The 16,585-nt window shown below is 32.3% G+C and overlaps 1 protein-coding gene across 3 annotated transcripts in view; it reads right to left on the bottom strand.

The window, feature by feature from the left end:
- Nucleotides 1-16,585, bottom strand: part of sens-2 (zinc finger transcription factor senseless-2) — a 98,852-nt gene that overhangs the window by 32,939 nt on the left and 49,328 nt on the right. For 2 of the 3 annotated variants that reach the window (XM_076398957.1, XM_076398958.1), the window contains 4 exons: nt 4,379-4,595; nt 3,816-4,318; nt 2,393-2,546; nt 2,148-2,329 (listed from right to left, as the gene is read on the bottom strand). In XM_076398957.1, the coding sequence (XP_076255072.1) occupies nt 2,148-2,329; nt 2,393-2,546; nt 3,816-4,318; nt 4,379-4,595 (1,056 nt within the window). The remainder of the gene's footprint in view (nt 1-2,147; nt 2,330-2,392; nt 2,547-3,815; nt 4,319-4,378; nt 4,596-16,585) is intronic. The other variant, XM_076398959.1, reaches the window with a different exon arrangement.

Raw genomic sequence — 16,585 nt, 5'->3', positions numbered from 1 at the left:
TAATGAACAAACTGGATGGAAATATATACCATATTTCTTTGATTTTGTACAGTATCTAACGGTAAGAAATAAAGTTATCGATCTGAAATGAGAAAATTAATATTTGCTCTGTAATATTATTTTAATTTGTTCTAAGTGTATTAAATTAAGTGATATTTTAATAGTTATTCTACTAAGAGATAGAACCAACAAATCAGAGATTATGAACAAACATACTTTTATTTTTCATATACAATATTTTTTGGGTTTCCTGTTTAATATTTAAATATTAAAAAGTAAATCACAACACCAAAGGTGAAGAACTATATATCCAAATCGAGTAGAATCATACACAAGAAACCATTATCGATGGGATTTAGTGTCTTTATGTCGATAAATTTAAGTCGATTGAAGCATTGATTATGAAGTACACAAAATACTTTCAGAGCACATTGTAGAGATCTTATATATCGAACACACTTTCTAGTATTAAATGTGATCCCAGAAATATTACTAAAGGCAGATGAAGAGCCTTTAACAATACCATATATGAGTACTGTCAAATATTCAGAAATAATGTTAATATCATGGATTAAATGGAAATAATATAAGTGCGCTGTAAATAAAATAGAGTGCTATATTGACTTCTTGGATGAACATCAACATATCATATCAATACGTAGTATCATACTTCAAGACGTTAATGCGCCAATATTCACAGACAAAAAAGTTCAGCCTCAATTTGAGTAAAATAAGATTAACATCAAATATATTTCTCACAAGTAAAATAGCCAGACCTTAACATAATCGAGCCGTTATGGGGATTTTTGCAGCAGAGAGCGAGGAATAGAGTTCAATTTCCAACATATTTGTGACAAATGGCTAATGTTTTGGCACAAGAGTAGAAACATATTCCGTTCTGGACTATTCAGACACTATAAATCTATTTATATAACAAATCATTACTCAAGGTATTATTAATAAATAAATACTGTGTATATGTCATTTGTTCATATTATGTTGTCTATCCACTCTACATACAATGTTGATGTGCGTTGAGATATACTGTTCTAGTGATCAGTATAGTTAAGGAGAAAATAAAGAGGTTCACTTAGAAATAAGAAGCGTATTAAAATTAAAAACGCGCATAATTTAAACGAAAATGCAGATCATCATTAGGCCACTAGCTTGAAGAAATAGATTATAGTCACATGATGGAATCAGCCAAAACAATATTCTACGGTTGATTATCAAGGCTTATCGCTACTTAACCAACGAACGCACGATGACCTCGAAATCAAATGGATATAAGAAACGATTCATTGGAAGATTTCGGCTTAAAACATGAAACAAGTTTGCTAAATATCAACAAAGTGGAAGCAATATAGCTACCGGACAACATGCAGGAAATCAGAATATTGAAGCGAACCAAAACACAGGGATTTGTTTAGTGTATAAATGTGTTCTTAACTTTAGCTATAGCACTTCAATTTTATTTTAATTTGGCAAAAATACATGCTGATGTATTATGTGTTAATGCAAATAAAACAGAACCGTAGTAAAAAATTAATTAATTAAAAAAACGTGATAAGAAATTCGTAAAAGCCTATATTAAAATATATTTCAATCAATGTTTCACGAACTGGTCCGAAGTCGAGTCAGAGATATTTCTTGATATTTTTAATCATCAAAAATATATGTTGTTGTTAGAATAAGTTCTTCTCAGACCCATTTAATAAACAATATAACTAATCTAAGTCGGAATAGAAAAAAACAGTTGAAATGCGGAGATTAAAATAAAAGAAAACGATACGATAAGATGATTGTTCGAAGGGATTGCCTCCTGAGATGTAATATCGCGTTCTCTCGCCGGCTCTTAACCCTTTCCTGTCTGAATGCTGTTTATTAATTGCCGAGGCGGCTTACCAGTGAATTATTTACTAATTAGACAAGACGGGGCAATAATTTTGGCCCCTGTTAAAAGCTGCTTGCGGCAAAAGTTGGAACGAGCATCGCGGAACTTCCTCGATGAAAGTTCAAGGAAGTTGGCAGCCTAGAGGGCGTAAAGATGTAACGAATTCTGAACTGATTACGGTAAGCGCGAGCAAGTTGAAAATATATAATAGTCCGATCGTTTCCGAAAGTTAATTAATATGAAAGGAACTTACCGGTATGTATATACGTGTGTTTCTTCATGTCAGACTTCTGATGGAACCTCTTGCCGCAGTACTGGCACGGATAAGGCCTTGTATCTGAATGAATAAGAAGATGGGTGGATAAGGTTGATGATCGTTTGAAGGATTTTCCACATTGTTTGCATTCAAAGACTTTCTCGACGTTATGTACAGCTCTGTAAAAGAATATTGACTTCTTTAAGATTACGTTGAAAGACAACATGGAGAACGAGCGTTACCTATGTTGGCTTAAACTGATTTCATGTCCGAAAGTCTTATTGCACAACTCACAGGCAAAAGGTCGCTTACCATTATGAGATCGTCTTGCGTGCACTTCCAGACCGTGAGGAGTGGAAAACATTTTTTCGCATTTAATACAGGAATAAACGTCACCTGTAAATAATTTACATAAAATAAACCATAATATAAACACCTTCTTGCAATTAGTTTGTCAACCAACATTTTATAATAGAATGAAAAAAATTGATAAGTTTTGGAATGCAACCCTCTACAAGACATCTACAGCCTATCTACTTTTAGTAGAACTTATGTTTTTTGTTATTGTTAACTAACAATTATCACGATGAATCGAATGTTAATAATCAGAGAAATAAATGGAGAAAATTAATTAACGACAAGATAGTTACCAAAGGTAATTAATAAATAATTAAGTTTGATTACACGTCTTATTTTAACTCTAAAAAACATTAACGTTTTATATGAATTTAATAAAAATTATCTAAAAATATTGTACATCTATATAAAGCCAGCAACTGAGAACTCAATATATTTCTGTAGACCTATGTGTTTAGAATATAGCTTTTTTTAATTAATAGTCTGGTATATTATTAGTTTGTTGTTACTGTGGAACTATATATCACTAAAAACACTTTGAAATAGGCCAAAAAATGATTAAATATTATTAACTATTGTATTAATCACGAAGAAGTAAACATGTTATAAGTTTATAAAAATTCTTAAGTTTGAAATAGTTTTGATTATGCTATTACACACAGAGTATATTCATAATTAGATTATGTTTTTGAAATTGCTCATTATATTTTCAATCATGATTTATTAAAAATTCAAGATCTAAAAGCTACTATTTCGAATATATTTTAAAAACTCCTCGGCTAAATTATTAGATATATTATCACTTTCGTTTTGTAAGGAAACCTTGTATGATTAATAGATAGATAGTCACAGTGGAAAAAGTAAACTAATACATGATTAAGTTTGATTCATCAGTATTAATGACAAAAAATTTATTAATGTATTGTATAAAATAAACTTTATGTTATTTAGACAAAACCTTATACATCTTATTTGAATTTTGAAAAGACCAAAAGAGAAGAAAAATTTTTATATGAATTTATAAAAAAATACCTAAGATTATTATATATCTACATTAATTAGTTTATTGAAATAGATTGTGATATCTACAAAAGTAGCATCTGAGAAGTCAATTTTTTGAATATATGTTAGTAGACCTGTTCGTTTAGAATACATATTTTTTATTGAATAATTTGTTATGCTATCAGTTTTGTTTGTCATTAGTGTGGAACTATAAATGACTAAAGACAATTTGGAATAGAAAAACGGATGAAACAAATAGGAGATAGAAAACTAGTGGATATAGAGGGTTACAGATTATTTACTAACCTATGGGCATCATTCCTGGTCTCATCAGTAAGTGATGATGATGTGGATGTACACTGGAAGGGTTGTTCATAAAATGCCTCAGCCGATATAAATCCTCTGCGGATGGACCGACAGGATACTGACTTCCCCCTTGACTACTGTTAGACATAGCAGCGGCCATCGCACTAAAGTACAGCGACGTTGGCGTGGGAAGAAAACTTCTTTCTTCACCCTCCTTCTGCTGATAAAGACTAGGTGGAAAGAAGCCAGGCGAAATAAAACTCCTCGACAAAAACGACGCGTGATAATCTTGGATATTCGTTTTGAGGGCCTGAGCGTCTTTCATGAGATCACCAAAATTCGGATACAAATATGGTCGGGCTTCTTCGTAACATGGCGTGCTCTTCAATGGTTTCTTGGGATTGTCCGGCCTGAGCAAGGCGCTGACCGAAAACGACTCACTTTTCTTACTGGGCGATTCTTCTTTCTGTATGTCAGTAACCGATGGTGGACGTGGAGAATCTCTAAAATATAAACCAAAAAAATAAAGCCAAATTACTTTCAAGATGAGCGAAATTCCGTACCGTAAGGAAGGCGAGTTGGTTCTTGAATGTGGTGGTGAATCTACTTCCAGTTCTGGACTCGTACAAGTACTGTCGTTTTTCGGAGAGGTTCGCTCGTCACCACTGAAGTAGCTGCAGTTCTCCTCTTTCTGGTAATATTGCATGTTGTTATTATTGGCGGGTTCTTCTTCGTCGTCCGATTTCGATACCAATCGATTAATTCCAAAGGTAATTCGGTCTGAAAAATAAAGAAAAGTATTTTAAAACACAGTTATGACAACTTTATACAGTACAAAATCTCTTTTAATCACAACTTCCGGTTTCCATTAAAGTTGTAATGTGATATATTTTAAACAAAATTATACATTGATATTCCTGATGGTTTTCATCGAATAATTTCGCATAAAGCAGCAGTTTAAATCAAGTTTGTTTGTTAAACAAGCTCTATATTGATGCTGTTCCTACAGTCCAGTCTTGGAATATTACGTTGTAATAAATTTTACTTGATCTAAATATATAGTTAATTATACAGACTTTAAATATATTAATGTTCTCCCAATACCCAGAAATATATTTTGCACTAACTATATAACACACTAGTGATGTGATAGAGGCCAGACTTCAGTTAATTAGTGCTTTCATTTCCAATATCTGTAATGTTTTCTACAAAAAATGAGTTATGTAATGTTATCAACTTCAAGTAGTAAGTAGTGTAGAAAAGGCCTTTCTTAGATTCCGACTAAATCAAGAGACAAAACACTCTATCTTCATCATATTAACATTGAAATACAATTTTATCATATAAGAGTATGCACATAACATCTGCTCATGTACTAAAAACTTAAAAAGATATTTTTAACAATATTTTATACAATTTCACAATAATTCATTTTAGCACAATAAAAAACTGCGTTTCATACCAATTAATCAAAATATTTTACTGGAAATCAGGAAGTATAAAAAATATTTTTCATTTCAATTGATTTTGTATTTTTCGAAGTATGTTAAGAATAGATATTGTCATAAAAAGTTAGTTTTTGAGATCATCAAAAAATTAAGGAAATTGATATGTTATGCACATGATTCCATTTTGGTTGTTCGAAAAACTAGACGCTGTGTTTATATTAAACTGAAAGACGGTATGAGTAAGATATCTAGCTATAAGATATTGATTTCTATTCAATGAATTAACCGGACTCATGTTACTTATTAAGAAGAGAAAACAATTAGCAAGGAAAGGAGACAGGTTGACGTTAGACATGTAATCATTTTGCATTTACTCGAAGCATTCCTTGACATATTTAAGTGGAGTTCAAGCAAAAGTATCGCCAAAGATGGATTGAAGGTTCTCGAAGTTCCTTAGCCATAAATTATTCCAATTAAGAAATAGTCTTACTTTGAAAAATACCCCTAGTTCGTGGATTCCTAGCCCAAGTATTGCAGTTCAAGGTATAGTTGGTGGCCACCAAAGGCAAATTGAAGTGATTCAGTTAGTTTTTACTAAAATTTGAGAAGTAATTGCATATGGTGTTATAAGTATATCATGGAAAATTGGGTCTAAAGGGTTATATTCAAAAGATTATTAACAGTTTTACTACAATTATAAGGTAACTAAACGGGACAACAACCACGTACATCCTTTTGTACACTTCTTCAGAAAGTAGGTGTTATACCGTGCGACTAATACAGCTTTGGTTGTTTAAGAAAATATGACCTGAGGTACGCCATGAATATGACGTAAGATTTCGTTTGAATTAAAATAGAATTAAGTTGCTAGCATCACTTGTATTTGTGGCCCAACAAGCCTCCACTTCTTTCAGTGAAGTAAAATAATTTTAAGGTTCATATTTTTAAGCCCTACACATTTTATTACTCTTTACCCTTAAATCAATTCAACAATTTAAAATATGTTTAACAAATCTAACTGTCTTTAATTTAACAAACGAGCTACTCTTTCATTTTAAACCGATTCTCCTTATAAAATATTCGGAAACTAAAAACCCAACATGGAAGGAAGTCGAAATTACCCCTTTTTGTCATCGCCCTATCACCGGGCCTCCGCTCAAGCCCCGACTAATCTCCGACTTGGATCGGCGCGCAATTCTTAAATCCCTTTCATCCAGAGTACAAATTGATATTACATTTGCTCGGATCCCAATTACCTTGTTAAGGACAATGAGGATATCGGCGGAGGCTCGATCTTCCGCCTTTAATTCGAAGACTAATCTCGAAATTGCACCACTTCCTCTCGACAGCGCCATCCGACGCCTTATTTACATATTGAATAAAGGATAATGTAAATCTTGAAGCGAGCCGGAGACAAAAAAGGCGCTACCATCAAAAACAGGGAACCAGTGGCGTACATGCTGTATACAACAATATTAATATAAATCTAATAAAAAATACGGCTTCTCAGAGAAAATATAATATTATTTCTATTGGTTTATAAGTTGGTTTTAAAGGATTTACGACACATGATATTACAGTGTATTAAATGGCATCGGGTACATTTGTAACCATTTTTATATTGAAGCTTCACTCTTTACTATGCGTTATTTCCTCAAAATTATATTTTTAGTCCATTGAAAGTTTTACTATATTACTTCACTTTAAAGAAAAAGTCAGCTGAATGTTATCCAAATCTGTGTGAAACTTATGATAACCATGCTTCATCGATTTTAACATGCGAATGTTGGTTTTGACGTTTTAAATGTGGTGATTCTGACACGGAAGGCAAAGTGACTATTTTCTCTTACTCCATATAAAAATTCCGTGCATTTCTTTTTTCGATCTCTACTCTTTGTTTCGGCCATTATTCATCTCTTCTGCAGTAGCTTCCTGACATATTCATCCCAGCTTCACTTTGGTCATTTGACAGTTCTTTTGACAATAGCCAGGTCTTATGTAATTTGCGTCTTCATACATGTTCATAATTTACTATCAAATACGTTAATAAATCACAATCACATATGTATGTTAGTTAATCATTTATTAATTAGTACGAAAGAAAAAGGCCGTGAAAGAAAACTTCGTTACTAATTTAGAGCAAAACTTGTTGTAACTATTTTATGAGGTTTACTATCGATGTGGATTTAAAATTTCTGTATGGTGAATGGTTTAAACGGAAAGCCACTGCGATATTTTTGCTAACTATAGTCATTTAACAAATAATAACACTATAATATCATCGAATGGTAACTTTTAGTAAATACTATAATACTAAGTATTAGAGTGATTTAATTATTTTCTGATTTAAACCCAAAGCGCTACTTATATTTGAACACTGACAAATTTAAACATTAGCGTTACGATAGATTCCTTTTCAAACCAAAATCAAAAACTCTAATTCTTAAACACTTTCGGAAGAAAATTTACCATAAAGATTACAACTGCATCTTGTGTTATCAAAAATATTCAAATTACCAACTTAACTAGAAACCAGCCGAAGATTTTCAACGATTCTCCAATGCCACAGAGATTAAATTAAGTGCATATCAATACTTTCCCCAGTTAAAATACAATACATCCTTAATTTTATATCAGATGGTAAAAAGGAAAAATATATACGTCATACATTATTATTTTTAACTTACTTTCAAATTCTTAGGCTTCAGTGGTATATATACAACAATCAGAACGACTGAGAAAAGATCAACATAGTCCCTGAGAAAGGTTTATAGTGAAAATTATGAAGAGTACGACATTTTTGACACACAAACATAAGAATATTAATGTTATTTGGGGGTTTCCTCCCTTGTTACCATGAAAGAAAATCACCGAAAAACTAGTATTTGAACAGAAACAAAAACACCTAGTATACTGATCTTAGGTTATGATATTTAGAGATTTTAAAATCACACAACTGGACCAACTACATTAGGGAACTCTAAAAAATATTATAATAATAATGGTACTAAAATGATAGTATTTCGGGCTTCCATCCGCATTTAGTTCTTAAAAGAAGTCACACCTTCAGATTTTGCTTGAGCTTATACGAGCTGAACCGAACTTTCACACAATTTAAAGCAAAACGCGGAAGAAAGTCCGCAATACTACTTCAACATGTATCACCCGCTGGAGCAAAAATAACATCACAATAACTCCGAAAGTTCCTTGCCTACTAGACTTAACCAGTAAAATTAAAAGTCATCGTGGTCCGGAGATTCGGCTACTTTCGGAACTATTCGAATATTCGTCGACGCAATCTACTCCGCCGTAAGCCGAAATGCTATTATTAAATGTAAAAAATATTAAACTATATTAAAATAAAAAATTATTATTAATGCTAACTATTAAAGCGCTTGATATGGCATTTTTAAAGTTATATTCCTTATATTTGTTAATAGGATAAATTAATTAAATAAATTTTGCAGTGAACGTAAATTAATATGTCAAGTTTGTAATATGACATACTTAGTAGCAAGAGATAGGAATATTTCACCATGAGCTTGCTGGCACCTTTATCGTCCAAGCCATAGGACGATAAAGAAAAATAATATTGCTTAAAGAATTTTTTAGAAAACAAGAAATATATAAGCATATATAAAAATTTATAGGCAAAAAATTTATTTGAGCCAGTCTATAATTTTTTTGTTGTTAAGAATGTTATAAGACTTAATATTGAAGTAAATACAAGTAGCCAATATAAATCCCAGAATAATGTCCGACAATCGAATTTTGACAAGGTAATAGGGAATTATATATTTAAGTAATTGCAATTAATCGTCCAGTTTATAGGCTTTGCAGAAGTGCAGGAAAATATTGCATACCACATTCGTAAATTATTGTCATGTTCTTACTGTTTTTTTTTTAAGTCATTTTTATATATACATATGTATGGTATATATATAGCTTAATATAAAACCTATGAATATTACCCTTTATTTTAATAACTAATACGGAGTATATTTTACGCCTCAAAGACTAACACTATGCCGATATCAGAAATTTGGTTATAGATAAGACTCAGGCCTACTCATGACGTCCCAAGCAATGCTGAGAATATTCAAGTCTTTCTAACACTGGGGAGACGCGCGCCACCGCAGTATAGTCAATCTACCGGACCACGATGATGTTTAATGTATGCTGACTTAACCTTCAAACTAATCTCCAAAAATGTCAATTAAAAACTAGTTGCTTAAGTTCGAACCTATTTCAGAGCCTATATAAATATGTATAAATAATTATATCGCTGGACTGAATGTATGACTCTTAAACAAGCGTATATTCAGTAATGTTTTTCGTTTAACTTTTCTACAGTAACACCTTCATAATTTTACTTAACTATTTGAATCATGGTATTTTCTATAACAAGTTAATTACTATATTTTCGTTATGTTAAATATTGACGATAATATAATCGATATGATTAGAAACTAATTCGATATCTGTTTATCCGCAACGAAATCGAAAAGGCGCATCAAGAAGAACACCCGAGCGTGCCATAAAAACAGCAGGTGCTTGATTGCATAAAAGTTTCAATCATCGCTCTGCGAAAAGAGCAAATAATAGAGCAAGTGTTAGCAGTAGCCGAGATGGAGAGAAAGTCGTCTCCGAACAGCTGTCACAAAAGAGCGGCATGAATTATTCAGGCCGACCCCTGCGCGTATTACGCCCTCATTCTTTATGTTGTACATTTATCGTGTCGAAATAAATGAAGGGGGCCGCAGTGTTTACCGAGGGTGGGCGCCCCCCTGTTAAACTATTCGGTCACCGGCTAATGATTCGTGAAACCCTCAGCGAGTAACATCGAACCGGCAACACGGCCCTACAAGATTTCACTTCCGGTCATCTATTCGAGAGCCACTTTGTGTTTATATTTCAATTATTACTTCAAAGGGTTTTGTTATAATAACATTAGATATAACTGTTTTTAGATTAAATAGTGGTTGCCGTTAATCTATTAAGTTAATAATTTTTCTCTCATAATAGAATAAACAGGATAACTTAAAAATAATATGATTCCACTAACTTGTTCTGACAATATGTTCAATATAAGATCAGAAATATGTTTGATAGATAACCTCAATTATAGTAACAATGCCTGTATATTAATATACATGCGAACTACCTCAAGAACTAACACATACGAGGGTCACTATTTATATTTAGGGAATTGGCAACACTGTTCGTCTCGGCAAAAAAATGGAACTGAATCGTGAACACTTTCGTGCGATGACTTTTTTGCGATTTTCGACGTGGATTATCCCAACAAGAATGCATCAATCAATTTAATTTGACCTTTGGCGATGAAGCTCCATCAAAAACCATCGTATATCGCTGGTTTAGGTATTTCAATCGTGGTCGTAGTTCGCTGTCCGACGAGTTTCGTGAAGGTCGTCCAAAACCGGCTGTTGTGCTAGAAAACATCGATGCTGTGTGCGAAATGATTAAGCAAGATCGTTATGTCACTTATTATGAGATTGAGGCATCCCTAAGCATTAGTTCCACCAACATATATGCGATTTTACATGAACATTTTGCTGTGCGAAAGTTTTGTTCGCGGTGGATCCCACAAAATTTGACAAAGAAATGCGTAAGAAATTCAATCGCGGTGCTTCGAAAGAGGTTTATAAAACCGTGACAAGTCATGGATATTTATAATAATGATGACCTATTTCTTCAGGAAAACTGATCATATTGCAACAGTGCCTCTAGAGGATCGTAGAACAGTAAAATCTGATTGGTACAGAACCATTTGTTTGCCAGAACTCTTCGGTGAAATAAGGAAAACAAACAAGAGATGCCGTATTGTTCTTCATCATGACAATTCGAGCTCTCACACATCGGCTCAAACAAGAGAATATTTGAGCACTCAAAACATTTAATTGATGGGTAATCCGCCGTACAGCCCTGTTTTGGCACCCAATGACTTCTTTTTGTTCCTATCCGTGAAGAATAAACTACGTGGTCAACGATTTTCATCGCACAAAAAACTATTGAAGCGTTCAAGGATCATGTTTTGAAGATACCTCATTCGGAATGGAATAAATGCTTTGAAAATTGGTTTAAACGTATGTACAAGTGTATCGATCATTGTGGCGAGTGCTTTGAAAAACAATAAAAATATATTCGCAGCTTAACTATTTGTTTATTTTTCTATTCCCGAAATATAAATAGTGACCGTCGTACTAACCTTTTTTAAATAAAGTAGTATGTAAGATTATTTGCAGGACTGTAACAACTTCAGAGCATCAATTATAAGTATACGTGTCTCTTATTTACTTTTACGTTATAATCATAAACATGGAATATTATATGAAACAATACATATTTTTATATTAATTAAAAGAATAACGAACAGAATTAAGCACTTTACCTTTATCACTGTTTTGATTAAGAGAAATATATCCATTGGTTACTTCATAATTGGAGCAAAACCGTGGTTAAATAATCGATTGATTAATTGTGTCGTTAACACTCTTTTTCTAATGATTCCCACCGTGCACGCCATCTGAACACGTAGCCGTACACCGAGACAAAAAAGGAAACGAAATAATTAAGCAAATATAATCAATCAAAATGAAATAATTGAAAAATCATAAACAAACAAAGGCGAACTTCGACGTAATACCTCGAGCTGGCTTTAACCAAACGCCTGTCCGCCATTAATCACTTTTATGGCAAATAGAAATATTAGTGTTTTCAGGTAATATAACGGAGTATTTGATTATAATTGTTCTGGCCTCTGGCCAATAAGCGTCATCATGTCGCCTCGGGGATGGAAATATTAAAGAGGGTTATTTATTAAGGTGTGTTTTTTTGGTTGTAGGATCAACTCAATAAAGTCAAGTTAAATGTAATTAATCTTAGCTACCCCAACTGCGTATATATAAGAAAAATTTACTTGTATGGATATGCCTTTTGGAGTGGATTTATCAATGTATTTGATAAATTAATTCCGGTGTACCAAGAGATAAAACTGATTTTATTTCAGCTGCTGTTATAACACCTAGAAGATTTAAAAAATTGGCTTCTATCTTTTATGAATTAATTAGAAAAAGAAAGTTCAGTTATGTTAGATGAATTATAAAAACCGACATAACGTTTACTATAAAGAATAACATTCAAACAACATGATCACTGCAATAAGTGTGAGTTTCTCTAGTCATATAGTACTAAATTGTAAAAATACAAAGTCCCAGTAGTTAAAAGATCATAAAAGTATTCTGAATACGGAATTTTATAATGAAGACAGCTTATATTAGTTTTGGAAAAATAAGCGTCAAAATAACTTCAAACATGCACTTGGGCATGGATGAAGTATGGGTTTTCTCCAGTGATGTAGTGTTAAAAAAAGTATAAACAGTTAAAAGAATACAACAGTATACTGAATAAGGAATCCTATACTGAAGACAAATTACATTAGTCTTGCAAAAATAAGCTTCGAAATGACTTCAAAAAGGCAGCTAGTCCGCTCCGTTGGCGCAGTGGTTAGGGCGAGGGTACAGTGCTCCTACCATTACGATTGGCACGGATTTGAATACTGCTAGAGCACGCATGCTCTTTGTATTTGTGATTGTAATTGTAAACCGCAGTCGTAAATATAGACAACAGTGGAAAATCTGACAAGGAATAACCATACCAGTCACGCCTGTAACCAGGCTGGATATTGGAATGGTCTCTAAGTTGGTCACTGGGTCGTCATGTAATGTGGTCAAAGCCCACACTAAACTGTCCAAGTCCGGTCCAGATAAACTCTCGTTGGTAAAAAGAAGACTTTAAAATATTTAAAAAAATATGCAGTTATAATAGTAAACATTTTTACATAAGGACTAAATATTATATTATATATACATACTTCTAAATATGTTAAGAATATTTCTACCTATTTAGTCTTTTCTGCGATATTATTAAAATAATATTACAATAATTATTATACAAAGACTGAATTATTATATCATAACAATACATTCTTGATATTCATTTTACTTATTTTTGCAGGCATTTTAAAGATGATTTCTATATTTATTTGATTTTAAAAATATTTTGATAACATTATATTTTTATAGCAATCAATATTTATTAAAAATATAAATATAATAGTAACATTGAAACCCAAGAACCAAAAGCATTACCTTATATGTTATTTTTTGTTCTCGATTCACTAAAAGCATAAAATGTAAATCTTTCTGGATATTTAGAGGAAATAAAGCTGATGATACGACCGTATTTCCAGCTAGCTCATAAACGGTATTTTCTTTTATTTGCTCTAACGCGCCGGATTATAATTAAAATCGTCAATTTGAGCTTTATAATTCTGTAAAATAACAGTCCAGGCCGAAGTGGAGTGTTTTCGAATCACAATGGAAATTAAACAGCCTGCCAAACCAAGCAAAACAATCATGGAAAATCTGAAAACAGCAGCTGTTTGAACTGTACCCAATTTTCAATCCACCGCTGTTGTTTTTGGAAATAAAAAAGATAAATACCCACTAACAGGAAAACGGAACGAAATTTCAGGTAAAACTAGGTCGATATAATCGTGGTCTTGATTATGTATATGTATTAGGTGTATAAATAAGTCTACAAAAGTAGATTTTAACAATATATTATTTAAAAATGGTCTTATTTACTATATTTAGTATCATACACGAAGAAAAATCTTTCCGAGTCTTGATAGAAACGTTTAAATTAGATGTTTCCCTCCACCTGCTGTATTCACCGGACATTGTTCCTTCTGATAATAATTTCACATAAGGCGTCAAAAGTGGAAACTATATATATATGACCTCAAAAAAATAAATATTCTTCCGAGACTGTAACCGTATATAGTATTTAAAATAGGAATAAGTATTAACGAGTGTCACTTTTTTGAATCAAACATATTTTTCCATTTTTCACAATAAATGGATCAAACTATTGAGTACTTGCATATATTCTCATCAGTCTTTTTCAATTTAATAGGCACTTATTATCTTTTTTATTATATTTCCATCATTTTTACAACCTTTTCCCAACTTTCTGACAATATGACGATATTTCGTTTAAAAAGCGCTGTTAGTTTAGCAGCTATCTAGTCCTTCTCGGATAAGTTGTGACCAACATGTGCATAGCAACACTTTATGACCATGAATCTTCTCCGGCATTACTCTGTGATTTATTATACTTGGGATTATCGTAATCAATCTGTTTTTCATCAAGATTCGCAATACGTCATTGAGACTCTTCATTATTACCTTCCTCTTAGATGTTTCCCATAGAATGAAAATTTAAGGAACTTGATTCCTCAAATGCTAAGATTCCAAATATGATTTGAGATCTCGTCTTCATCTGTCAAAAGTATTTTGATCTTTTAAGCCATACCTTGCCATTGGAATCATTGAAACGGAAGCCAACAACTGGAATATGACGAAGTGTCATTACCATTAGTTTCTTGAAATGTTTTATGTGCTCTGTCAAGTATTCTCTTCGAATATATTTGTTTAGCCATAGTAATTAATCTAATCTAATATGTCATTTAATACAATAAAACATTAATTTACAATAATATATATCCAAATATATCTCTTCTGATTGTACTGTGTGACTTTTTGTTGTTCTCTAACATTAAATACAAGCCGTTTAGTAAAATTGTACCTGCTAAACACAAAATCTTAAACAGATTTTTTGTAACATGACCCATTTTAAAGTAATGACAATTTACATTCTATATGTAAATAAAGAAGGTATGACAATTTTAAATCATATTTACTATTATTAATTATATTTAAGAAATAGTGATATATCCGCAAATAGACAATGAATCAAAATAGCTCAGGCCTAAGTGCTCAATAAAAAATAGTCTGATATATTCTGAAAAAAAAACATGACAAAATATTAACTTTTCCTCTTGTGAAATTTTTTAAAAAATTCAGAGTTATTCACCAAAAACTCGGCATTTTAAACTTTAAGATTGCCTAAAAATCAATGAGTTACTTTCATTAGAGATAACCAAGTCGTTAACTATTTTGCGGTAAGAATTTCATCGAATTCATTGTTTTTTTATTTGTGAGCCAACAAAAATTCCTTCTTTTGGATTACCATCACTTAATTTAAAGAAAACAGTCATAAAATACAAAGGTCCTTTATCATGTTTATCCATGGCCTTGACAAAATTTTTCATTAAACCATGTTTTATAGGTGACGGTAGAAGAATAACATTTTCTTATGGAATAAGAGGTTCATACTTAACGTTTTATTTACCACACAGTCAGTTCTTTTTGGCTAATCATTAACTTCATAGTATTTCGTGTCTCTACAGTCCCCTACAGTCCCGCAAACCTCTCTGTACTCCAAGCCATATAGCAATAACTTTAAAATCAGCACAAACTTTCCAGTTGCATTCTTTTTATTTCTCATTAAGTTTAAAATTCGTTTAATGTTTTCATAGCATTCTTTTAAAATCAATCAATATGTTACAGGTATGAAAGTATATCGGCTGTAATTGTGAAGTAATACAGCATTTAAGCGTAAATAATGCTCACTCTATTAATAAGGAACCAGGCGTATTAGACAACCACATCAATATATAATGTTTTTAACAATGGAATAAGAAATTCTAAACACATAATATTATCTATGTTAGAAAATTGGATCACACAGTGCTATTTAATACATCGTAAGGTAGCATTACTACATAATAACATAAATTAATATTATCTACTAAAATGTTATATATTATCTACGTATATATTATATGCTATCTATGTATATATTATCAAACCAGACAATTTTCTGTCATATCAAGGGATCAGAGATGAAACATACTTTTTATAAAACAATTTCAAGAATGTCGTTGATTTTCTCAGCTCCTAGGAAGGCGAGCCATCGAAACAATCGTCTGTCCCTTTTAATCTTGGACAAACGATAAGTCCGCTCCAAATCTGCGACATCCGCCGTTGACGAGGACTTCCGGCAGCGCGTCCTCTCGATACGACCCCCCACGAAGTGGCGCCCTCTGGCCGGTGACCCCACCGATTAATTAATAGTTTCAGCGGCGACCCAGGCGACCTAGACGATTGGGTCTCGCTCGAATAATATTTTATTGGCTCTTAAGAATTGTCGAGTCGGAATTAAATCCGGGACATACCAGAATATTGACGGACGTTTATTATCTCTAAGAAGCTTGATTGAAATTCTTCTTTTATTTGAGATGTTTGTTCTTAATGTTATACTTGTGTGGTGACCCCGACTTGATCTTTCGCAAAATTGGCTTTGGACTCGTGAATGGAGGGTACGTGCAACATG

This window comes from Rhynchophorus ferrugineus, unplaced genomic scaffold (genome assembly GCF_030347505.1).
Source record: "Rhynchophorus ferrugineus isolate W39M unplaced genomic scaffold, kcgeb_rfMv2 rfM3, whole genome shotgun sequence".
Classification (NCBI taxonomy): Eukaryota; Metazoa; Arthropoda; class Insecta; order Coleoptera; family Curculionidae; genus Rhynchophorus; species Rhynchophorus ferrugineus.
The sequence above is the reverse complement of the archived record's forward strand: the minus strand, read 5'-3'. Positions and strand labels throughout refer to the sequence as shown.